The 25,945-nt window shown below is 46.7% G+C and overlaps 1 protein-coding gene across 2 annotated transcripts in view; it reads left to right on the top strand.

Moving 5' to 3' along the window:
- Positions 1-25,945, top strand: part of scn5lab (sodium channel, voltage gated, type V-like, alpha b) — a 321,528-nt gene that overhangs the window by 236,054 nt on the left and 59,529 nt on the right. For both annotated transcript variants that reach the window (XM_067967964.1, XM_067967957.1), the window contains 3 exons: positions 3,149-3,303; positions 4,794-4,967; positions 12,943-13,065. In XM_067967964.1, the coding sequence (XP_067824065.1) occupies positions 3,149-3,303; positions 4,794-4,967; positions 12,943-13,065 (452 nt within the window). The remainder of the gene's footprint in view (positions 1-3,148; positions 3,304-4,793; positions 4,968-12,942; positions 13,066-25,945) is intronic.

Here is a 25,945-nt window from a genome sequence, read left to right as displayed (position 1 = left end):
GACAGAAGAAATCAGGGCTCCGAGGGCATGGGGTTTTCCAACGTGTGCTCCCTGCGTTTGCCGATCGGAGAGTCTGACCCTTGTGTGGATCTGGCCTCTCAACGCCACAACCTGAGTTCCAAACCACTAATTAATGTGCAGTTTTAATAAGAACAAATCTGGTGAATCTCCATTTGACTTGGAATTGGGGCATGGTGTTAGCCGTGGGTCAGAAGGTTGTGGGTTCACCTCCCGCTCCAGAGACTTGAGCACATAATCCAGGCATGACACTCCCAATCCAGTACTGAGGGAGTGCTGCACTGTCGGAGGTGCCGTCTTTCGGATGAGTCGTTAAACTGAGGCCCCGTCTGCCTCTCAGGTAAACATAAAAGATCCCACAGTAGAATTTCAAAGAAGAGCTGGGGAGTTCTCCCTGATGTCCTGGCCAACATTTATCCCTCAACCAGAATCATTAAAAAAAAACCCAGATTATCTGGTCATTATCACATTGCTGTTTGTGGGACCTTGCTTCGCGCAAATTGGCTGCCGAGTTTTCTACACAACAACAGTGACCACACTTCAAAAGGACTTCATTGGCAGTGAAGCCCTTTGTGACATCCTGAGGTTGTAAAAGATACTATATAAATGCAAGAGAAACCCAGGGGGGAGGGGTGGGAATTGGATAGGGCCTATTATTGGGCGGGGGTAGTGCGATCCGCTATTACCCCGCGCCCAATGGCCCCTGCGCAGGCAGGACGAGACTTTCGTCAGGCCTGAGGACCCACCTTCAAGCAGCTTTCTAAATCAGCGTTGAACGAGTATTCAATACAATTCACACTTTCCACCAGCAGGGGGAGCTCCAATCTCTTAAAGGCAGGTTGTCTCTTAAAAATCTCTTAAAGGTAGCTGGTACCTGTTATTTGCTGAAAATAACAGTCTGCTGTCTGCAGGGAGTCTGAACGGAGATCAGACATTGCACATGCAAAACACAGATGCAGCTCCCGTCCCTATGTTTACAAACTGATGAGTTACGTTAAAACATTGAATAAAGGTTGCGCACTGCTAAATCCCACTTCCTCCAACCTGCATGCCAGACCTCATTATCTGCCGATCTGAGCTGGTACCAGGCCTGTGAGAGTGCGTGCACCAAGGTTCTCTGCTGATGCACTAGAGACCACGGTGCAAGAGGTGGACAGAAGGAGCGACATCCTATATCCGCAGGGGAGGGGGGAAGAGGCCCTCAGACATATACCCAAAAGGCAGCAGGAGGCAGTAGGGGACAAAGTCAATGCCAGACACTCAGCATCATGAACATGGATGCAGTGCAGGAAGAAGTTCAGTGCTTTGACATGAGTGGTCAAGGTGAGTGAGGTCAACTGTCAAGTGGCATCTCCCACCAACTGCACCACTAGCCGCATCCACTGCTCCATGCACTACACCCCCATCACCCACATACCAACAAACTCTTTCCATCAGTACTCAACTCTTCCAATCAGATGCTTCCTCTCACCCTTACACATTACCACTGTTGCAGTTCGCCCACCCACAACTCACACACTGGCAGCTATTCAACCATGATAGGCACATCACCCAGACACACGTCCCGCTTTCTTGCAGGAGAAAGCGGCGCATATCAGGAGGCAGCAAGTGGCATTTAGCCCCTTGAGCCTGTTCTGCCATTCAGTGAGATCATGGTGGACCTGTGACCTAACTCCATATACCCGCCTTAGCCCCATATCCCTTAATACCATTGATTCACAGAAATCTATCAATCTCAGATTTAGAATTCACAATTGAGCTAGCATCAACTGCCATTTGCAGAAGAGTGTTCCAAACTTCTCTCACCCTTTGAGTGTAGAAGCATTTCCTAACTTCACTCCTGCACATCCTGGCTCTAAATGTTAGGTTATGACCCCTAGTCCTAGTATTCGAGTGTAGGAGACCTCCAAAAACAGTTACAAATGTCTGGGCAGCCAGAAGCAACAGTCCAGCCACTAACCTGTAAATCCTGCAAGGTCCCTTCAAATAGTGCTGGTGGGGGGGTCCTCCATGCACTCTAAGACACGTTCAGATGGTCGGGGCTAAGACTGTGCGTTGAGTTGAGCGTTAAGTCCCAAAATAGTGTCTATCACTTTGAATCAGCGTTGCACACTGATTGTATCCATTTTCTCCTTACTTTAGATGCAGCCGACATCCGGTATTTGCACATGCACTAACTCCTATACCAAGATGGCGTCCGGCGCACGTCACGCTGGAATCGTGCGTGCGCAGCCAAGACGCCATCTTGGATATTGGAGAGGCCGTCTAGCGCCAAAACAACGGGCGCTACACGGCCCAGTTTAGCGCCCAGGAAGTTAACATGCAGGTACATCAAGTAACTAGGAAGGCAAATGGTAGGTTGGCCTTTATTGCAAGGGGGTTGGAGTACAAGAGTAAGGAAGTCTTGCTACAATTGTACAGGGCTTTGGTGAGACCTCACCTGGAGTACTGTGTACAGTTTTGGTCTCCTTATCTGAGGAAAGATATACTTGCAACAAAGGTTCACTAGATTGATTCCTGGGATGAGAGGGTTGTCCTATGAGGAACAATTGAGTAGAATGGGCCTATACTCTGGAGTTTAGAAGAATGAGAGGTGATCTCATTGAAACATATAAGATTCTGAGGGAGCTCGACAGGGTAGATGCTGAGAGGCTGTTTCCCCTGGCTGGAGAGTCTAGAACTAGGGGGACATAGTCTCAGGATAAGGGGTGGGACATTTAGGACTGAGATGAGGAGGAATTTCTTCACTCAGAGGGTCATGAATAATTGGAATTCTCTACCCCAGAGTGCTGTGGATGCTGAGTCATTGAGTATATTCAAGACTGGGATCGATAGATTTTGGGGCTTTAAGGTAATCAAGGACTATGGGGATCGGGCGGGAAAGTGGAGTTGAAATCGAAGATCAGCCATGATCTTACTGAATGGTGGAGCAGGCTCGAGGGGCCGTATGGCCTACTCCTGCTCCTATTTCTTATGTAAGTTCTTTCTTTTTTTGTTCAAGGAACCACTGAGGGCCCCAGTGAGTTTACATGCTAGGGGTTTGACTGTAACAGGCTCTCTTAACACCAATCCAGTGATGTAAGAATGAGCCCGTCCCGTGTGGTCCTGATCCTTGTCACTCTTTTCACAGCTTGTATCCGTCACTTCAGCTGCTGTAGGGTTAACATCTCGAGCGGATTTGGCAAAGTGTGGTGGAACCTGAGGAAAACCTGCTACAAAATTGTGGAGCACAACTGGTTTGAGACCTTCATCATCTTCATGATTCTGCTGAGCAGCGGCGCCCTGGTGAGTTTCAAACATTACCACAACTTGTCTCTCGGCGCATTGCTGAACAAGGCAGGTCTGCACCAGCATCCGCGCCCTCAAAATCTCTTGTTGAGACTTAAGAAACTACACCCCCACCTCCCCCTTCCCCCTCTCCCACCTAGTGTGGTATTCAACCATGGATACCCAAGGAAGGTGAGTCCAATCCCTTCTCTGTGTTGATTTGACTGACCAAAGCGGCAGTCGGGTTACTGCAGTTGGCCTAAGCCTCCCGGTTGGACGCAGTGGCCCATGTTGAGAAATGCTTGCCTGTGGACGTAGAGTGAGGGTGAGACGGACCACCTCCGGCCTCATTGTGCTCTCACTGAGCCAGTCGGTGACCCGTTCCCAGCGGCGCCAAGGGCAACTTGGGCCCCGCCCACAGCCCCGCTAAGCTGAGACGGTCAGAGGGGCCAGGCAGCAAGATGAAGGAGATGGGGAGAAAGGTAAGTATTTTTTATGGTTGCAGATACTGGTCAACATCTTCAAGGCTGCTTATTTTATTTTTTGGTACAGCAGCAAAAAGACCCAGCAACGTTGCTGCATGTCTCAACGGCTGTCTAGATTCTGCCCATTTCTCGGTGCTGGCCTTGCCAGGGAGGGGGCCTGTGTAAAGCAACAAAGCCTAGAAATACAGGTGGGTTCAGGTCATATCCGGTGGAGCACACTTCTGGTGTGCTTTACCTGACCAGTGCCCAAGAGTTGGGGATGGGGATGGGGGTGAAGAAAAATCAGCCCTATGAAGTCTTCTTCACTCAGGAAGTGTGTGGGGGTGAGACTGGCCGCTCCCCAAGGGCAGGATGGGACCCCAGGATATCTCTACTTGCTGTCACCACCTGACCATATAGTTGAGACTGGGACTGTCAGGAAAGACTGAACAGGCTGGCGCTCTATTCTCTAGAAAACAGAAGGCTGAGGGGGGACCTGATAGAGGTCTTTAAGATTATGAAGGGATTCGATAGGGTAGACTCAGAGAAGAAGTTTCCACTTGCGGGGGAGACCAAAACTAGGGGCCATAAACATAAGATAGTCACCAATAAATCCAATAAGGAATCCAGGAGAAACTTCTTTACCCAGAGAGTGATAAGAATGTGGAACTCGCTACCACAAGGAGTAGTTGAGGCGAATAGCAGAGATACATTTAAGGGGAAGCTAGATAAACACATGAGGGAGAGGAGAATAGAAGGTTATGCTGATAGGGTTGATGAAGAAGGGTGGGAGGAGGCTCGAGTGGAGCATAAACACCGCATAGACCAGTTGGGCTGAATGGCCTGTTTCTGTGCCGTACATTCAATGTGGATTCACAGGCATCGAACAACGCATTGGGCCTTGGAGATCAGTGCACTGCAGCAACACGCGACCTCAGGTTGTAATGCGATGTGACATTCACTGTGCCACTCCCCTATTCGACCTCCCTCACCCTCCATCTGAATGTTAGATTTAATTGGTGAACCTGTCTTTGTGCCCTGCAGACGTTTGAAGACATTAACATTAATAAAAAGCCAGTGATAAAGGTCGTGCTGGAGTACCTGGACAAGGTGTTTACCTATGTTTTTGTTCTGGAAATGCTCCTCAAATGGGTGGCGTACGGCTTCAAGAAGTATTTCACCAACGCCTGGTGCTGGCTGGACTTCCTTATTGTGGCTGTAAGTATGTGGGAGAATGGGTTCCAGTTTTTGTTAAAGTGCCCTTGACATGGGTTATGGGGAAGACATTCCCACTGCAGCTCTCTTATTATTGAACCTACTGATCGAAATGCCGTTGTTTGAAGCTTATTTTTATTAATTTCCCTTTCTAGACTTTTACAGATGTGCCTTTATTGAACTGTACCTCTTCCATGTTCATAGATTAAGCACAAAGGACTTGTGTTTTTTTTAGTTCATGTATTTAAGGGTAGGAGTCTGTAGCTAGCGGTTTGTAACGTCCAAAGGGCATTCTCCCTGTACCCTGGAGGTTTTTTTTAAATTTGTTCATGGGATGTGGACGTCGCTGGCGAGGTCGGCATTTATTGCCCATCCCTAATTGCCCTTGAGAAGGTGGTGGTGAGCCGCCTTCTTGAACTGCTGCAGTCCGTGTGGTGAAGGTTCTCCCACAGTGCTGTTAGGAAGGGAGTTCCAGGATTTTGACCCAGCGACGATGAAGGAACGGCGATATATTTCCAAGTCGGGATGGTGTGTGACTTGGAGGGGAACGTGCAGGTGGTGTTGTTCCTATGTGCCTGCTGCTCTTGTTTATGGCAATGAAAGGATTTTCAGGCCCTGTCGTCTATGGCTCTGAACCCACAGGTTCTGGGCCAGCTGCACGCCTGCTACCGTGTCGGGAGAGGCCAGCTCGCCGGCACAGGTGGAACATTTGACCACACTGGGCGAGGAGGAACGGTTTCACTCACACCCTGCCACGAAAGTAACCTCCTAGCTGCCATTCACAGGCGATGGTCACGGGGGGAACTCCATCAACCAGACCGAAATAGGAGAGGCCTTCACAAGCCCATGCTTTGAACAGTGGGGTTTCTGACACATTATAAGAGACACACCCCACCACCTCCGCCCCCTCCTCCCCTCAACCCCCAACCCGCCCTCCTCTCCTACACCGATCGCCCACTGGGCTGAAAGAGCGACAAGCGAGTCTCGTCAAGAATAGAGGGAGAAATAGAAAAGAGATTAAACAGGTAAGAAGGAAAAGGAAAGTTTAAAGATCAAATTGTGAACAAACATTCTTGGCTGATTGAACAAAAGCCTGCTTTCACAATAGGCCCGACACTAAAAACAAGTTTAAAAATAAAAAGGGAAGACGACTAAAGCAGATGCTTCAGGCACGGGAAGCAAGCAGATAATTGACGTAATATTTAATTTGTCAAATACAAGTTCAATCTATCTAACAGCGAATGGGACATTGATGTAAAAAGCAACACACGCACCAGGGAAAGGAAAATAAGTTTCGGTCAGAAACTCTCTCCCACCCAAATGTCTGGAATTCAAAAACAAAACACAAGACGGGACTGTATTTCCCAAAGGTATCACAGACAGATGAAGCGATTTCAGTCAAAGGGATCGTATTTCCTCTTCGGCATAAATAATTCAGCTCCAGAAGATTCTGAAGTTGAGTTTTTAATGACTTGAGATTGCTAACCCATGGAGCACGGCACAGAATTCTTTAGCTTTTTATTTCACAGTGTAGTGAGGGGCTGAATTTGCAAAAAAAAAACCCCTGTTAACCCATTGGAGTTGCTCCGCCATACGGGCAGTCATAGAATCATACAGCATAGAAGGAGGCCATTTGGCCCATCGTGCCTGTGCTGGCTCTTTGAAGGACCTATCCAAATAGTCCCACTCTACCCCTCACCCCAACCCCCCCACTCTTTCCCCATAGCCCCACCCAGTCACTGTGGCAACCCAAAATTTCAGGGGGAGGAAATTTCAAGGTTTTTTTTTAATAACTACTTTTTAACTCAGATGTTGGGGGAGTACTTTCAACAGAAAGAATTTCCTCCCCTTTCATATCAGCTAATATGTACATCTGCAGTCTGTTCTCTCCAGGCTCCACGAAACCAAGGCAACCATGTGGTCAAGAGATGAGTTGGCGAGAGAGGGTTAAGTCGCTGTGAACAGTGTTGAAGTGGGGCTATAATTAACTCTCGATTTTAACACGCCTGAGGTGTTATGTACAGGACACAATGTTCATATCAGTCTGATAACCAGAATGGCCCTTTCCTTATTAGCACAAGGACACTTAGCTGCATCCCGAATCTCGTGATGCTCCCTGTTGTGTCAGATACGACAGGCCCACAGCTTGTTGCAGGAGACTCATTGCCATAACAAGTGATGACGACTGAGTGAGTCTCAAGTCACTTGTCTGTTGGGTTGGCCACGTCTGTATTGGATTAAATAGTAACACTTCGTCGCAGCCACGTGACACCATGAAAAGCAGAGCTAGAGGCCATTAGATCTCTGAGACTTAAAAATAAAACCTTGTGTTAAAAGTAGACATCTGACTAGTTCAGATGGGCTGTGGTGGGGATAAATCATGGTATCACAGTAGGTACAGCACAGGATGAGGCCATTCGACCCATCGTGCCTGTGCTATCTCTTTGAAAGAGCTATCCAATTAGTCCCATTCCCCTGCTTTTTCCCCATAGCCCTGTAAATTTTTTCCCTTCAAGTATTTATCCAATTCCCTTTTGAAAGTTACTATTGAATCTGCTCCCACCACCCTTTCAGGCAGTGCAATCCAGGTCATAACAACTCGCTGTCTATAAAAATGTTTCCTCATGTTGCCTCTGGCTCTTTTGCCGATCACCTTAAATCTGCGTCCTCTGCTAAGCGACCCTTCTGCCACTGGAAACAGTTTCTCCTTATTTATTGTATCAAAACCGTTCATGATTTTGAACACCTCTATCAAATCTCCCAGTAATCTTCTCTGTTCGAAGGAGAACAACCCCAGTTTCTCCAGTCTCTCCACATAACTGCAGTCCCTCATCCCTGGTACCATTCTAGTAAATCTCCTCTCCACCCTCTCTAAGGCCTTGAAATCCTTCCTAAAGTGTGATGCCCAGAATTGAACACAATACTCCAGCTGAGTAATAAACCCTTTGTCTAAAAAGTGTCTTGAATATACAAAGAGGTTACTCTATAATCCTGCAGATCTCCCTCGGGGGGAGGGGCCCATTTCAGTACGAGTTCCACAGCCCCATGAGGCTGAAAGGTGCAAGGGCCTAAATATTAAACAGTATAAATCATGGCACCATTGGCAGACTGCTGAACTGGGCACCTCGTAACGTGCCGCATGGATCAACCAGACTCCACAGTCATTCACACGGCAGCCAGGTTAAACCCATTCCCCTTGAATGAACTCATTTTACGTCAGGGGTACAAACTTCCCAAATAAACTGTTTAATTATAAAGGGAAACTGCCACCTTCTCTGGGGCAACCAGGTGGATGGGCATTAAATGTCAGACTTGCCAGCGACGCCCACATCCCGTGAATGAATTTTATTTAAAAAGGAGGAATTGCACACACCCCCGCCCCCCTCCTTAACTTTATATCAATATCCATCAGGAGTAGGAGGCATGACATCATTGGGCAGATGTTCCTCTGCCCTGCCCCTGGGGAATAGTGCCGACAGATGTTCCTCTGCCCTGCGCCTGGGGAATAGTGCCGACAGATGTTCCTCTGCCCTGCGCCTGGGGAATAGTGCCGACAGATGTTCCTCTGCCCTGCCCCTGGGGAATAGTGCCGACAGATGTTCCTCTGCCCTGCCCCTGGGGAATAGTGCCGACAGATGTTCCTCTGCCCTGCACCTGGGGAATAGTGCCGACAGATGTTCCTCTGCCCTGCCCCTGGGGAATAGTGCCGACAGATGTTCCTCTGCCCTGCCCCTGGGGAATAGTGCCGACAGATGTTCCTCTGCCCTGCGCCTGGGGAATAGTGCCGACAGATGTTCCTCTGCCCTGCACCTGGGGAATAGTACCGACTGATGTTCCTCTGCCCTGCGCCTGGGGAATAGTGCCGACAGATGTTCCTCTGCCCTGCACCTGGGGAATAGTACCGACCGCCCACTGAGGTGCGTCAGCCAGACTCCGGGCCTGTTCAATGCCCACCCTGTCCTGTAGTGCCTTTGCTAGCAGTCGGAAACCAGACTGCCTGGGAAAAGCTGAAATGATCTGCTTTCCAATAGCCAGGATGAACGGGGCGTTAGGGACAACCTCCAGACCCCGAATGCTCAGTGGGAATGGTTCTACCGCTGCTGTTCAGTGTTGTTTATTTGTTGTCCGTTGAGAGTAAATTATAGATTAAAAGTGATGCGAAATAGTTAGCGGTAAGGACTATTACTGTGCCTCAGTTGCAGGCTTCATGAAGGTAAACACACATGTTTACTGTTCATATATTTAACATTGCTACTAATGCATACACTTTCCTAATGAGGCTTGAGGTAAGTTTCGATGTGCCTGCATGACATATGTCTCAATAATGACCTTTAATCTTTTTGAATGAGCAAATTTACAGGACTTGAACACAGACTTGAGTGGTTTGAGTGAACAATCCTGTTTTGGCCCCAACTCTCCCCGTGTACACTGCATTATGGCCAGCGGGTTTCGATTTACTAGTTTTATCTCCCTGTTTTATTATTTTCCATCTCTACCCACATATGAAACTGTTTGGAATGAGTTTCCTCCTGCCCCCATCCCACCACCCCCTTACCCCCTATTAGCAAAGCTTTATTAAACCACACTGCTCAGGTTGTTATCTCTGATTCCCAGGCGACTGTGGTTGCTTAGTTACAGAATCCAACAAACCCTGAGTATCTGTAACAACAACGGAAAAGCTGGCACTCCCAGAAGACCTGCTGGTTGGCTGACAGCGACTGTGAGGGTGGACAATCTTTGCAAACTGCTGCCCAGTGCTCCATCTAGCAGCCTAGCTGAGTACTTGTATAACTCATCTGATGAGGACGCGTCCATTTATCCCGACATTGAAGTTTAGGAATCCGACACAGGAGTGCCAAAGGCGTCACTTTTAATTTTACTTCAGAACCAATGAGAAAAGATTTTTGTCCCAGATTATTGTTTTCTTCAATGAATCAAAGGTGTTTGATTTACTTTTCAACCTAGTGGCGGCCAGTACTATGGTCCTTGGCCTTTGCCCCTGGTATGAACAATTCTTTGTTTTGGAAATGACTTCAGCATATTTAAACTGGACATGAAAATGTATCACATAGACCATTCTACAGAAAGTGCCAGCCATGACTCTGTGGGCAGCAATCTCGCCTCTGAGTCAGAAGGTTGTGGTTTTGAGTCACACTCCAGGGACTTGAGCACCGAATCTAGGCTGACAGCTCAGTGCAGCACTGGAGGTGCCCACTTTTGGATAAGACGTCAAACCGAGGCCCTATCTACCCTCTCAGGTGGATGTAAAAATATCCCATGGCACTAGTTTGAAGAAGAGCAGGAGAGTTTTCCCCGGTATCCTGGCCAACATTTATCCCTCAACCAACATCAGTAAAAAACAGATTATCTGGTCATTGTCACATTGCTGTTTGTGGGGATCTTGCTGTGCACAAATTGGCTGCCGGGTTTCCTACATTACAACAGTGACGACACTTCAAAAGTACTTCATTGGCTGTAAAGTGCTTTGGGATGTTGTGAAAGGCACTATATAAATGCAAGCCTCTCATTCTTTATTGAGGGTACATTGTCATCATTGGGCTCTGTCTTGGGGCAGATGGTTGTAAACAGAGATTGGGTGTAAGCCGCTGTTGCTCAGGGGGCCGCTCCGAGGAATGCTCCCACAATGGAGATCCGGGTAAAGATGAATCAGGTCCCCAAACGGCGAGGTCTTTATCTCAACTGTTGAGTGGCCTTTTCACGCAGGCTGGAATAGTCGGCCACCCCTTCCCCTAAGATAACACGCCCTTCCTTTCTCTCACAGGAGAGAGCAAGGCGAGAGGGAACAATGCTGAATTCCAGCTCTGGCAACTTCCCACAGGCTGGGAATGGAGGCAGCAAATTTGCCAAAGACCTTGGGGTGGGTTGGGGGGGGGGGGTTGGTCGGGGGTGGGGGGGAGGGGAGATGTGATCCTTAGACCACGCTGTTGGCACAACAGGTACTACATGGTGAAGTCTAGCACAGCATTAACAATCTATCTGATGTTCTGAGCCGTGTTAAAGTGTAAAAAATGGTGGCTTATCTCTGGCCTCCGCTGTGCTGCAGACCATCTTATAAGTCAGAAAACAAATGATGACAATATACTTTTGAAGATGAGTTGGCCCGACCTTAACATTCTTTTATAGGTAACCCAATACGTTTAAAAATGTTTTTTTTTTTTGCATTGTATCAGTTAACCTAAAAGGCACAGGTAGTTTCTGCTTTAGTCATTAATCCAGAGCCTCTGGTAATTGTTGAATGCTGTAATGTGGCCTTAATTGTATCTCCACAATTTCCTTAACAGTTTGCAACTACAATCCATAGATAACCATTCAATTCCATTCCATTCAATCTGCACAGATTTCTGTTGTTTGCCTCATGACAAAGGCTCTTGGTTACGACCAGTTTGTTGCCATGAAATCTCTCAGGACCCTGAGGGCACTGAGGCCGCTCCGAGCCTTGTCCAGATTTGAAGGCATGAGGGTAAGGGCAACTGTATATGTAGCTATATGACCATATTAACAGCGATGTCATTGTAAATACTAACACTTGGAAGGAGGCACAGATACGTTCACCTATGCATTAATGTGGTCTTCCTCTTATCTGTACAGCTTTTGAGAAGATGTTTCTTACTGCTTCAAGCCTATGTAAGGCCAAATGGAGTCCTAGCCGCAGTCTGATACATGTGTTGTGAATGTTCTGTTAATATAAAAACACACGAAAGATCTTTCAAAAACCTACACTAAATCAGACCCAATTGTATAATGTGATGTGGGCACATACATTATATCCAGTTTCTAGCAATCTCTAGAGACTGGAGGGGTGGGTTTGTAGCCATTATGTGGATTTAAGGCTTGTTTTATGTTGACCCAGTTCAGTTTTGATTTTGATCTTGGATTGCTTGAAGGGCTTTCAATATAAATCCACTTGTCCCAGCTTTCAATGAGCTATTCGAGCTCTTGCAAGAGTATTTTGTTAGTACCAGGCATCTTTCTGAACTGCCATCACCACAAGGTGTGAGTAACTGCCCATCACTTGGCCTTGTTTGCCTATAGAACTAATTCCATTTGGGGTGGTGGGGGGAGAGGAAGGACAAATGAAGGGGAGTCAGCTTCACCCATTGGTTGCTGTTTACTTATTAACTATCTGATCCAGGGGGGAAAGCACTAGCACTGAGCTATGGTTCAACTCATCTTGCTCGAAGGTTCTTTATTGCAAAAGAGAGAGGTAGAGCGACTGAAGAACAGGGAAGAACCATTTACTGCAAGTCAATTAGATAAAAATCTCAACCTTTACACCACTTTAACCTCGAATGTCGCTATTGTTGGCTCTTCAGCTTGTCATAGAATCTTCCAGCACAGAAGGAGGCCATTTGGCCCATCGTGCCTGTGCTGGCTGTTTGAAAGGCCGAGCCAATTAGTCTCTGCCCTTTCCCCATAGCCTTGACATTTTTTCCTTTTCAAGAATATATCCAGTTCCCTTTCTGAAAGTTACTATTAAATCTGCTTCCACCACGTGATCAGGCAGCGCATTCCAGATCATCACAACTCGCTGCGTTAAAAAAAATCTCCTCATCTCCCCCCTGATTCTTTTGCCAATTATCTTAAATCTAGGTTACGGGCCCTCATTCCAGTGGAAACAGTTTCTCCCTATCTACTCGATCAAAAAAAAATTTTTATACTGTCAATAATGTGTAGCTCTTATTCAGGTGAAACAACATGTATGATCTTTGGTTCGGACTCTATTGAGGTCTTTGTTCAAACAATGCTTTCTTTCTGTAGACGGCCAACCAACCGACCAAGATTGAAAAAAAAAACTTGATCTCTTTCTCTTGGCAGGCACCAATCTAGATTTCTTTTCAGGTGGAATGCATGAATGCCAACTGGTGGACACGGCTGTTCAGCCTCCCGTGTCCTATCACAGTGGTAGGACGTTTGATAATCGAATGGATTCTCGTTTTTTTTTTGTGTTTCTGTGTAGGTCTCTGTAGTCAGCCTAACGGCTAATGCCTTGGGATACGCTGATCTAGGCGCCATAAAATCCCTTCGGACACTCAGAGCTTTGAGACCATTAAGAGCCTTGTCACGATTTGAAGGGATGAGGGTAAGATGGAAAGAAAGATGGCCCAGTCCCATGTGGTTGAAGCATGGTGGGCAAATCGCACCCCACGTATTATTCATCCTCCGACAAAATGGATGCAATTGTATGTCAAGTAGCTTAATCCTTAGCAGGTCTGGTTTTGGTCATTTCTTGTTGTAAACCGTATTCTGGTAGTGGTAGGGTGTTTGTGACATAACCCTCCCCTCTCCTGTCCATCTAGTGGTCTACCTAGGACAACAGTTCTGTTGCTGGGTGACGGTATTTGTGCCAGCAATAGAAAGACGGGTGTTTATCATGGGTTTCAGCAAATAAGTGGGCTTTGTTTGGTTCTGTGATTTGGCAGCGAGGGAGGGACCAAAGTTTGTACCTAGCATCGCAGAATCCCTGAAAAACACCCAGTTCGAATCCCGTTGTTGCCATTAGATGACAGGTTCTGTGTGCCTGTTGAAGTTTGATGTTTTGATTTCCTTTTCTGTTGTAGTTTGTGAAGTAATAAAGGAAAAGTTCAAGGGCTGAACCAAATTCGACATTCACCGTGGGGTTTTGCCTCAGCTGACTGGAACTTTCTATTATTACTGTCCATAATCTAATTACAATTATGGGAAATACTTTCATTCTTCACTAACTGTCTTCATCGAACCAGATCCTGTAACTGTCATCTGCACCTCATAAAATACCTCAGAATGAGCCACATTGCCCGGCTGAGCCTCCCAGCAATGGATGGGGATGTTTCGAAATTACTGATGAATAAAAGTTTTTACAGTTTGAAAATTTCAAACTCAAAATTTTCAGAAATGGGGAGAGTTCCCACATTGATATACTGATAGAAAGGTCCAAGGGAGGCTCCCCGATGACTCATTAAATCTATCTGTTTGAGTAGCTGAGACAGACAGACCAGGAAGGTCCCAGGTTAGATTCTGAACTGAGCTGAATTAGCCAACCTCTGCTGCAGTAGTTAGTAGGGGGTATGACATTTGGCCTCAGCAGCCCTAGGTTAGGGAAGGGAGAATTGGCCAAGGTTCTTGCCCCTGATCACTTTCCAGCGACCCTTGCAACAACAGCAACAACTACAACAACTTGCCTTTCACGTGCTAAAACGTCCCAGTGCGCTTCAAAGGAGCCTCATTAAAAAAACAAAATTTGACACCGAGCCACATGAGATATTGGGACAAAAGTTTGGTCAAAGAGGTAGCTTTTAAGGAGCATCTTAATGGAGGAGAGAGAGGTGGAGAGGTTTAGGGAGGGAATTCCAGAGCTTAGGGCCTAGGCAGCTGAAGGCATTGCCACCAATGGTGAAGCGATGAAAATCGGAGATGCACAAGGGACCAGAATTGGAGGAGCGCAGAGATCTCTGAGGATTGTAGGTCTGGAAGAGGTTACAGAGATAGGGAGGGGGCGAGGCTATGGTGCGATTTGAAAACAAGGATGAGAATTTTAAAATCGAGGCGTTGCTGGATCAGGAGCCAATGTAATTCAGCGAGTACAGGGGGGGGGTGATGGGTGAACGGGACTTGGTGCGAGTTAGGATACGGGCTGCAGAGTTTTAGGTGAGCTCAAGTTTACGGGGAGGAGGGGGGTGGAAATGGAACAAAGGATGAGGACAGATTGCGGTCAAAGTCAGGGATCGCATATGAACAATGGGCACTTGGGCAAGATTGATCTCAGTTTTACTACGTTAAAGGCGCTATATAAATGCAAGTTGTTGTTGTTGTCCCCCAGCCAGCAAAAATCCAGTCTCTTAGTACAAGAGTGGAAGAGGGAACGGGCAGAGAGAAATAACTAGGAAAAAAAGACAATCCAGAAGCATCTTTCTGTTTCAATCACTAAAATATCTGAAAGCGTCTGTATTATTAAATGATAAAGAGGCCAGCAAAAGTCTTGGGGCCTCTGGCAGTGTGTGAATATGATGCTCGGTTTGCATTGACTTCAGTGTCTCACAGGCATTGCAATGAACTCATACACGCTGCAACTAAGATTAATTATGATGTCCACAGTGAAAGTTTATCTCAAATATATGGTAAATTCAGGAATGTCTGTAAATGTCATTGAAAGTTAGCTGTTGCTTGTGCAGCAGAATATTAATCGTCCATTAATTTGCTGATAAGTAGACTCTTATCCGTGGTTAACATCTAGCATTAACTTTGGTTGTTAATAATGTTTTAACTCGTTGACCGTTAGCAAACACCATCATCCCTTGCGCTGTGTTTTTTTAACTCTGTGCTGGCAGAGTGAACTGGGACTCTAGTCACATTTGACAACATTATTACATACCAGGAGTGGGTATTGATGGATTGATCAATACAGCTTGAGTATGAGGTGCTGCTGAAAGCTCCATTTAGTTGAAGATCCCATGGCAGTATTCGAAGAGCAAGGGAGTTCTCCCAGTGTCCGGGCCCAACATTTATCCCTCAATCAACACCCTCAATAACAGATTAACTGGTCATTTTTCTTGTTGTTTGTGGGACCTTGCTGTGCGCAAATTGGCTGTCACATTTGCCTACGCATCAACCGTGATAGAACTTCAAAAGTAATTAATTGGCTGTGAAACATTTTGGGACATCCTGGGGATGTGAACGCTGCTATATAAATGCAGGTTCTATCTTCTCTACACCTCAGGGGTTATGCACACTCTTGTCCTTACCCCAGAACCCGCATTTACTGTCCCAGACAATCCCTCCTGGGCATTTCAGGTGAGGTCCGCCTTTGCTGCCTCTCCATTTACAAAGGAGACTATTACAGATGAAGGCATTCTCCTGGAGGCCGATCGGCAGGTAACAGCTACCACAGGGGATGGCTCTTCCTTCGGGCGCCAAGGTGACGACTGCGTTAAACCTTTACACCACCGGATCCTTTCCTTCCAAGTCACCGCCGGTGACAAAAGCCACAACAAATTCAGCCGGCTGTTCGCAGATGCATCACTTTTTTCTCCTCCGCAAAGAAGGAATCAGCTCGGCCGGGCCCAGTATCAGACTGGCTAATTTATGCAAATTTATGCACCCAATACATGACGCTGCCGTTTTGTCGGGAGATGGACGGGAGCATCCGGGTGAGCGACCTGACCTGCACCCATCCGCTTCTCCCGCAACGAGGCACTTATGGTTGAGTTTGTCGTACGTTTAAATGGACTATTTTCCCCCCTCCGATTTTTGTAACTGCCTAGAACACCTTTATTGATTTACCCATTCAGTTTTTCCTGCCTCCCTCCCTCCTTTTAGATGGGTTAAAATCTATGGTGTAAGTTTTTCCTCAGCACCAGTAATGCGCTCCCTTCCACAACCATACCCAGTAATGGCGGATATGATAGAATCTTACAGCACAGAAGGAGGCCTTTCAGCCCATTGTTCCTGTGTCCTCTTTGGAAGAGCTGTCTAATTAGTCCCACTCCCCCCCCCCCCCCCCCCCCGTTCTTTCCTCATAGCCCTGCAAATGGGGAATGAAGATATATAAGAAAATTACACCAAAGAGCATTTTTTTAAATTTGTTCATGGGATGTGGGCATCGCTGGCGAGGCCGGCATTTATTGCCCATCCCTAATTGCCCTTGAGAAAGTGGTGGTGAGCCGCCTTCTTGAACCGCTGCAGTCCGTGTGGTGAAGGTTCTCCCACAGTGCTGTTTGGAAGGGAGTCCCAGGATTTTGACCCAGCGACGATAAAGGAACGACAATATATTTCCAAGTCGGGATGGTGTGTGACTTGGAGGGGAACGTTCAGGTGGTGTTGTTCCCATGTGCCTGCTGCCCTTGTCCTTCAAGGTGGTAGAGGTCGTGGGTTTGGGAGGTGCTGTCGAAGAAGCCTTGGCGAGTTGCTGCAGTGCCTCCTGTGGATGGTACACACTGCAGCCATGGTGCGCTGGTGGTGAAGGGAGTGAATGTTTAGGGTGGTGGATGGGGTGCCAATCAAGCGGGCTGCTTTGTCCTGGATGGTGTTGAGGTTCTTGAGTGTTGTTGGAGCTGCACTCATCCAGGCAAGTGGAGAGTATTCCATCACACTCCTGACTTGTGCCTTGTAGGTGACAGAAAGGCTATGGGGAGTCAGGAGGTGAGTCACTCGCCACAGAATACCCAGCCTCTGACCTGCTCTTTTAGCCACAGTATTTATGTGGCTGGTCCAGTTAAGTTTCTGGTCAATGGTGACCCCCAGGATGTTGATGGTGGGGGAATTGGCGATGGTAATGCCATTGAATGTCAAGAGGAGGTGGTTAGATTCTCTCTTATTGGAAATGGTAATTGTCTGGCACTTGTCTGGTGCGAATGTTACTTGCCACTTATCAGCCCAAGCTTAGATGTTGTCCAGGTCTTGTGGGCATGGATTGCTTCATTATCTGAGGGGTTGTGAATGGAACTGAACACGGCAATCATCAGCGAACATCCCCATTTCTGACCTTATGATGGAGAGACGGTCATTGATGAAGCAGCTGAAGATGGTTGATTCAAGGGCACTGCCCTGAGGAACTCCTGCAGCAATGTCCTGGGGCTGAGATGATTGGCCTCCAACAACCACTACCATCTTCCTTTGTGCTAGGTATGACTCCAGCCACTGGAGAGTTTTCCTCCTGATTCCCATTGACTTCAATTTTACTGGGGCTCCTTGGTGCCACACTCGGTCAAATGCTGCCTTGATGTCAAGGGCTGTCACTCTCACCTCACCTCTGGAATTCAGCTCTTTTGTCCATGTTTGGACCAAGGCTGTAATGAGGTCTGGAGCCGAGTGGTCCTGGCGGAACCCAAACCAAGCATCAGTGAGCAGGTTATTGGTGAGTAAGTGCTGCTTGATAGCACTGTCGAAGACACCTTCCATCACTTTGCTGATGATTGAGAGTAGACTGATGAGGCGGTAATTGGCTGGATTGGATTTGTCCTGCTTTTTGTGGACAGGACATACCTGGGCAATTTTCCCCATTGTCGGGTAGATGCCAGTGTTGTAGCTGTACTGGAACAGTTTGGTTGGAGGCGCGGCTAGTTCTGGACCTCAAGTCTTCATCACTGCAGTTGGGATGTTGTCGGGGCCCATAGCCTTTGCTGTATCCAGTGCACTCAGCTGTTTCTTGATATCACGTGGAGTGAATCGAATTGGCTGAAGACTGGCTTCCGTGATGGTGGGGGTATCGGGAGGAGGCTGAGATGGATCATCCAATCGGCACTTCTGGCTGAAGATGGTTGCAAACGTTTCAGCCTTGTCTTTTGCACTCACGTGCTGGACTCCGCCATCATTGAGGATGGGGATGTTTACAGAGCCTCCTCCTCCCGTTAGTTGTTTAATTATCCACCACCATTCACGACTGGATATGGCAGGACTGCAGAGCTTTGATCTGATCTGTTGGTTGTGGAATCGCTTAGCTCTGTCTATAGCATGTTGCTTCCGCTGTTTACTGAGTTGTAGCTTCACCAGGTTGGCACCTCATTTTTAGGTACGCCTGGTGCTGCTCCTGACATGCTCTTCTACACTCCTCATTGAACCAGGGTTGACCTCCTAGCTTGTTTGTAATGGTAGAGTGAGGAATATGCCGGGCCATGAGGTTACAGATTGTGCTGGAATACAATTCTGCTGCTGCTGATGGCCCACAGCGCCTCGTGGATGCCCAGTTTTGAACTGCTGGATCTGTTCTGAATCTATCCCATTTAGCACAGTGATAGTGCAACACAACACGTTGGATGATGTCCTCTGTGTCTCCACAAGGTCTGCGCGCCGGTCACTCCTACCAATACTGTCATGGACAGATCTGCGACAGGTAGATTGGTGAGGACGAGGTCAAGTAGGCTTTTCCCGCGTGTTGGTTCTCTCAACACCTGCCGCAGGCCCAGTCTAGCAGCTATATCCTTCAGGACTCGGCCAGCTCGGTCAGTAGTGGTGCTACCGAGCCACTCTTGGTGATGGACATTGAAGTCCCCCACCAGAGTACATTCTGTGCCCTTGCTACCCTCAGTGCTTCCTCCAAGTGGTGCTCAACATGGAGGAGGACTGATTCATCAGCTGAGGGAGGGGGGTAGGCGGTAATCAGCAGGAGATTTCCTTGCCCATGTTTGACCTGATGCCATGAGATTTCATTGGGTCCGGAGTCAATGTTGAGGACTCCCAGGGCCACTCCCTCCTGACTGTATATCACTGTACCGCCACCTCTGGTCGGTCTGTCCTGCTGGTGTGACGGGACATACCCAGGGATGGTAATGGCAGAGTCTGGGACGTTGGCTGAAAGGTATGATTCTGTCAGTATGACTATGTCAGGCTGTTGCTTGACTAGTCTGTGGGACAGCTCTCCCAATTTTGGCACAAGTCCCCAGATGTTCGTGAGGAGAACTTTGCAGGGTCGACTGGGCTTGGTTTTATTCTTATTGTGACTTTTTGTAGAAAGATTGTACAACTGAATGGCTTGCTAGGCCATTTCAGGGGGTGATTAAGAATCAATCTCATTGCTGTTGGTCTGGAGTCACATATAGGCCAGACCAGGTAAGGACGGCAGGTTTCCTTCCCTAAAGGGGTATTAATGAACCAGATGGGTTTTTACAACAATCCTGTAGTTTTGTGGCCACCTTTACTGATACTAGTTTTTTTTATTCCAGATTTTATTTAATTGAATTTAAATTCCCCAGCTGCCGTGGCGGGATTTGAACTCACGACTCCAGATTGTTAGTCCAGGCCTCTGGATTACTAGTCCAGTAACATAACCACTATATTACCGTACCCTTTGCTAACAATTTGGCTCAAAATCTATCGTTTAATGGGGCAGGTGAAATCAACACAGTCTAATAATAGCTTCTTATAGCATTCAATAAAATGAGTGTTGAACCTTTCTGCTCTTTAATGGCTCACAGTATCAAGTATGATTTCAAATTGGTTGATTTGCTCCAAGACTTTTTCCAGCATCGCATTTTATCCAGCCTCTTTATAGGAGCGCAAACTAATGCCTGATTTTGTCCTATTAACTTAAATGTCGACTGGCGATGGCATTTTTCCAGCAAATGTGTTGGGTTGTGTCAGACACAATTCAGCCCGCTAATGCATCTGCTTAATGCAAGAAACAGAAGAAGATATTTTTTTATATCTGATATGATACCTTCAGATGCTTTTTGACTATTTGTCTCACGCTGGAACTTTTAGCCTCGAGTGAAAGGATTCTTATTACTTCAACAGTGATGTTTTTAAATCCTTAAGGACCGCATCCCATTTGAAAAAAAAATTCAAATTTAATAATAAATGTGTTGAAGTGGGCTTCCTGGATAGGTCACTGGGTAAACATACCAACATAGGAAAATGAGGGTCAGGAAAAGACCATCATGCCTGGAGTATCATGACCACAGACTTCCTATGCCCCCCGTACCCTCCCTCGCAGCCATGCACTGTCCTGCGAGAGGCAAGCAAGAAACAGAAAACAACCCAGGGCCAATAAGGGGAATAAAAATTCTGGAAAATTCCTCTCCTACCGCCCCCCCCCCCCCCAAGACGATCGGAACCAGTCCAGGAGATCACATTGACCAAGTCAGATCAAGGGTCGGCCTTTTAGGACTGAGATGAGGAGGAATTTCTTCACTCACAAGGTTGTGAATCTTTGGAATTCTCTACCCCAGAGGGCTGTGGATGCTGAGTCGTTGAGTATACTCAAGGCTGAGATCGATAGATTTTTGGACTCTAGGGGAATCAAGGGATATGGGGATCAGGTGGGAAAGTGGAGTTGAGGTCTGATTGAATGGCGGAGCAGGCTCGGGGGGCCGTATGGCCTACTCCTGCTCCTGTTTCTTATGTTTTTAAGTGCGTACGTTAGGTGTTAAACCACTTACATTCTATATGATGCGATCTCTGCCCCAGCCAAGAACCACATCTGATTTTCCGTTCCATTGGCTATTTGGGTGAGCTATGAATCCACCTCAGGGTGAGTTGGTGCCCTCACAAGAGGAAGGGGAAAAAAGAGTGAATTGCAAAATATTCTAAGATTACTGTACGTAAGGAGCGAGGGATAAGGAGAACCGTTCACCAACCCCCACCCCGAGCTTGTCCCATTCTTTAGGTCTAATTACAGGTTCTGCTCATCTCATTTTCCTCTCTGTGCTGCAGAAGACATTCTGTGGAAACTGCTTTCGATCCATTTTTTAGTGAGCCATTTAGTTGGTGAGATTTTTCTCCAGCTTTGTGCCATTCGGAGAGCACTATCAGATCAAAAATGCCAAATCCCAATCTTCTGCCATGGCTCAGTCGGTAACACTCTTGCCTTTTAGTCAGAAGGTTGTGGGATCAAATCCCACTCCAGATACTTGGAGTACCAAATCCAGGCTGATACTCCAGTGCTGTACTGAGGGAGTGCTGCACTGTCAGAGGTGGTGTTTTTCAGATGAGATATCACACTGAGGCCCCATCTGCCCTCTCAGGGGACAGGTGAATGTAAAAGATCCCTTGGCACTATTCTAAGAAGAGCAGGGAAGTTCTCCCTGGTGTCCTGGCTAACGTTTATCTGGTCGTTATCATGTTGTTGTTTGTGGGACCTTGCGGTGTGCAAATTGGCTGCCGCATCTCCTACAATATAACAAGGACTACACTTCAAAACAAAAATACTTCATTGGCTGTAAAGTGCTTTGGGGCATCCTGAGGTTGTGAAAGGTGCTATATAAATGCAAGTTCTTTCTTTCTCTTCCTCTAACACTGTAACATCAACTCCAGAATATGAATGTATTTAAACGTGAGAATGAGCATTGGTTGGACAGAAAACTACACACAACTGCTTTACCACCGTACTGTAATAAACTTTCATAGCTGGACTGTGTGGAGCAGGGATACCAACTGTGTTTGGATGTATCCCTGGAGGTTTCATCCAGTAGCCCCGCCCAGTCAAACAGCCTTTATTTGCCATCTCTAATATTTTTATAACTAATAAATAAAAGTTCAAAAAAATGAAAAGAACACTCAGTTTTTTTTTAATGCCCCTATGATTTTCTCTCCCGGGTGTTGCTCGCAGCAGTGTCCTGGAAATCAATCTTCAATTCCTAGAGACTCCAGGACAATCCTGGAGGATTGGCAACCCTAGTGAGTGTGTGTGTGTGTGTGTGTGTGTGTGTGATTGAGGGGTGGGGGAGGAGATGGCATTTTGTCAAAGTAAAGTGGTTATTGTAAAGCGGGGAAGTTATGTTAAACTTGTGTAAAACCTTGTTTAGACCACACTTGGAGTACGGTGAACAGTTCTGGTCTCCATATTATAAAAAGGATATAGAGGCACTGAAGAAGGTACAAAAAAGATTTACTAGGGTGATACCAGAATGGAGAGGATATACCTATCAGGAAAGATTGAGTACCCTGGGGGTCTTTTCTCTAGAAAAAAGAAGACTGAGGGATGACCTGATAGAGATCTTTAAGATTATGAAAGGGTTTGATTGGGTAGATGTAGAGAAGATGTTTCCACTTGTGGGGAAGACAGAACTAGGGGCCATAAATATAAGATTGTCACTAATAAACCCAATAGGGAATTCAGAAGAAACTTCTTTACCCAGAGAGTGGTTAGAATGTGGAACTCGCTAACACAAGGAGTAGTTGAGGTGAATAGCATTTAAGGGGAGGCTAGATAAGGACATGAGGGAGAAAGGAACAGAAGGATATCTGATAGGGTTAGATGAAGTAGGGAGGGAGGAGGCTCATGTGGAGCATAAACACCGGCATAGACCAGTTGGGCCAAATGGCCTGTTTCTGGGCTATACATTCTATGTAAAAGTCGGATATTTAGAGTACCTAGCCCAGTTAATGAACGACGTGCATCTTTCAGTGGCTGAGAGATGCTCCATTGAGTGCGCTGGCTATGCGAAGACAGATAGGAGTGCTGGGAACACTAGGCTACCCACTGAGACAGCCCGTCTTCCTCAACAAGCCCAGTCTGCCTTAACCCAGTAAAACAGCATGGAAAGTATCAGCTCTCATCTAAAGTTCAGCTGTGAGCGAGTAAATTGTTAAAAGTACTCTCTGCTGTATACACGTGAATGTGAGAAATCTCTCCCCATGCATCCGTTAACCTACTTAATCTTAACATTAACTCGTGTGTCTGAAATGGATTAATAACCATACTAACACATTTACCACAAATACTGCTGTAATGAGAGCAACTTTAAGCCTCCTTTTGTGTGTGGAATAATTTTTTTTTTAAAAATTGGCAATGGGAAGAATGATCCCGCCATTCCGATGCTCCCAACAGGAGAATCCCGCTCACAGCGCTGGATTTCGCAGCGACTAATGTTAATGGGCAGATAACCCCCTGTGAGGAATGCTCTCCTGTTAGGCCTAATCGAGGAGTGATCTTCAGATCAGGTTCCTCACCAAAAAGTTTCGCGGATCTCCCAGGCAGTCAGCATCCATGATGGTGACGGGCGATAAGAGACGGGCGCGTCCTTTTTGAAAGCTGCAAAAGACATTCTCTTGCAACTTAAAAAAAAAAGGTTCAATTATCACCTTTGTGAAGCTTGAAGCTTTCAGCTTGGCTACCCCTGAAAGGACTAATCAAACCATTTCCCCTCTGAAGCTACGTGAGTGGTTTATACACAATACAGCTTGTGAGGCTCCTTTTTTGATGAATAAACGGGTCATTATGGGGCAGACGACAAAATAACATCTCCAGATTAAGCTGAAAAACTGTCACCGTTCTCATCAAACGCAATTAGTCAACAAACAGGTGGTCCATAGAGGATTTTTGACTGGGGCGTTTTGATGACCAGGAGATGCTTTCCCTGTGTGCGCATTAAATAAAAAAGAAATCTGGAATAAAAAAACTAATATCAGTAATGGTGGTCATGAAATTGTCGTAAAAACCCATCTGGTTCACTAATGTAATTTAGGGAAGGAAACCTGCCGTCCTTACCCGGTCTGCCCTATATGTGACTCCAGACCCACAGCAATGTGGTTGATTCTTAATCGCACTCTGAAATGGCCCAGCAAGAAGGAGGCTCACCACCACCTTCTCAAGGACAATTAGGGATGGGCAACAAATGCTGGCCTCGCCAGTGACGCCCACATCCCATGAACAAATAAAAAAAAAACACACCATGTCTCCTCAGTACCCCGTGTCTTACTGAGGTGATCTCCATGTTGCCGTGGCAGTTCGCTCAATCCACCCTCTTTTTTTTCAGCATTGAATGCAAATGTGTTTTACGTCAATTCGAACAACCTCTTTCCAAGCTTGTCCCTTAGAGCCTAACTCCTATAGGAGTGGTGTCGTATCCACGTTGATCTTAGCCTGAAAATGACAGTGTTACGTTGTAAAACTCAGTTGGAAGTAGTGACGGATTTTTGTTAGGCAAGCGTTATTAAACCAAGGTGGTTTAGATGGAGTTAAAATACAGATCAGCCATGATCTAATTGAATGGCTGAACAGGCTCGAGGGGCTGAATGGCCTACTCCTGTTCCTATGTTCCTTCCAATGTTCCTATTTCTCATCATTATTTGTCATTTTTAACCGGTATTTATTATTTTTTCCTCTCATTCTCTGTGCTCTCCCAGTTTGGTGCAGCTGAGAGAGAAGATGAGGCTTCCAGGCCTCAATCAGTGCTACTCGACCACTGGCTCACTGGGAGATGAGAAAGCAACATGGCTGGAGGAAACTCTTCCCTGTTTTGTCTGCACCACCTTCAGGCGCAAACCTTGCACGCCAAAAATAATCCCTCTCTTTGACCACTTCCCTCCCCTCACCCCTCCCATTTTCTAAATGTCCTCCCTAATGTCCTTTGTCCTTGTTAAGCACAAGAGAAGGTTTTTTTTTTCCATTTAAATGCGAGGAGCACTATATAAATGCAAGCTTTAGCTGTGGTCTATTGAGTGTGGCCTGAGCTGACCCCTCTGGTTCTCTCAGCCTCCCAGAGGGAAATTGCCTGACCTCCATTCCGAGCCTCGTAGTGATGCCAAGGGCATGGCTGAGATCAAAAAACGCTGAGATCTGGAGGGGGAAAGTACAGCCTCACACCAGTGACTCACCACTCTTTACGGCACAGCGGGTTGGCCTCAATCTCACGGCACTGCTCCCAGACTTGAACCTTTTTTAAGAAGAAAATATCATTCAGTACAAGCAGAAGGTCAGCTCTTTATCAGAGCAGGGCCGGAGGGGAGAAGTAGGAGCCGGTGCCCGTTACACTCCCAGATTGCAGTCGGTCCGCGGAAATGTGTGGCGTCTGGAGCACAAAGGGAACAGGGTTACAAACCTGCACGTAGTTCATCTGATTATTCTTTTTTTTTGGGGAACTTTCTTAAAAGCATCGCCCGGGAAAACGGGGGAAAAAAAAAACACATTTGTTCTCCAGAATAGTACGTGTGGGGAGAAAGTCGTTGCTGATGTTTTTAATGTCTTGAGGAGTGGATGAGTTTTCTCTTCATTACCCGTTGAATGTGTTGTCTTCCATTTTGTCAGAACCCCCTCCCCCCCCCCCCCACAATAAAAATGCACCCTGAAGCATGTGTAGCGCATGCGATAGTCCGGGATATCAAGCATGTTGCAGTTCTGATCAAAGTTAAGGAAACTTACTATATACCCATTGAAAACACCAAGTGTTAGGAAATTCCGGCTGCTTGCTGATATTCTGTTTCTTCCAGTAACCTTTAGATAAAATGAATTATCACCCTTTGGTTTTGGACGCTACCTTAAAATGGGATATATAATAAGTCATCTTTTTGTGTCCACGGGCAGGTTTAATGATCAAAGCATTATGGGTAATTAGCAGCCATTTTAGTCTGATCTGTTTGCTAAGGGTTGCCAACTCTGGTTGGACGTATTCCTGGAGGTTTCATCACACACCCGCCTGCCTTCAAACGCCCCGCCCCCATGCTCCCGCCATTGGTCACCTAACACGTCCATCCTCACAGTGCACTGCCTTCCCGCGGCCAATTAGCAAGCAAGCTGGCTCTTAATTACCCAATTGGATGATGCTTGACTG

Source organism: Heptranchias perlo, chromosome 2 (genome assembly GCF_035084215.1).
Source record: "Heptranchias perlo isolate sHepPer1 chromosome 2, sHepPer1.hap1, whole genome shotgun sequence".
NCBI lineage: Eukaryota > Metazoa > Chordata > Chondrichthyes > Hexanchiformes > Hexanchidae > Heptranchias > Heptranchias perlo.
Note: the sequence above shows the minus strand (reverse complement) of the source record. Positions and strands in the feature narration are given on the sequence as shown.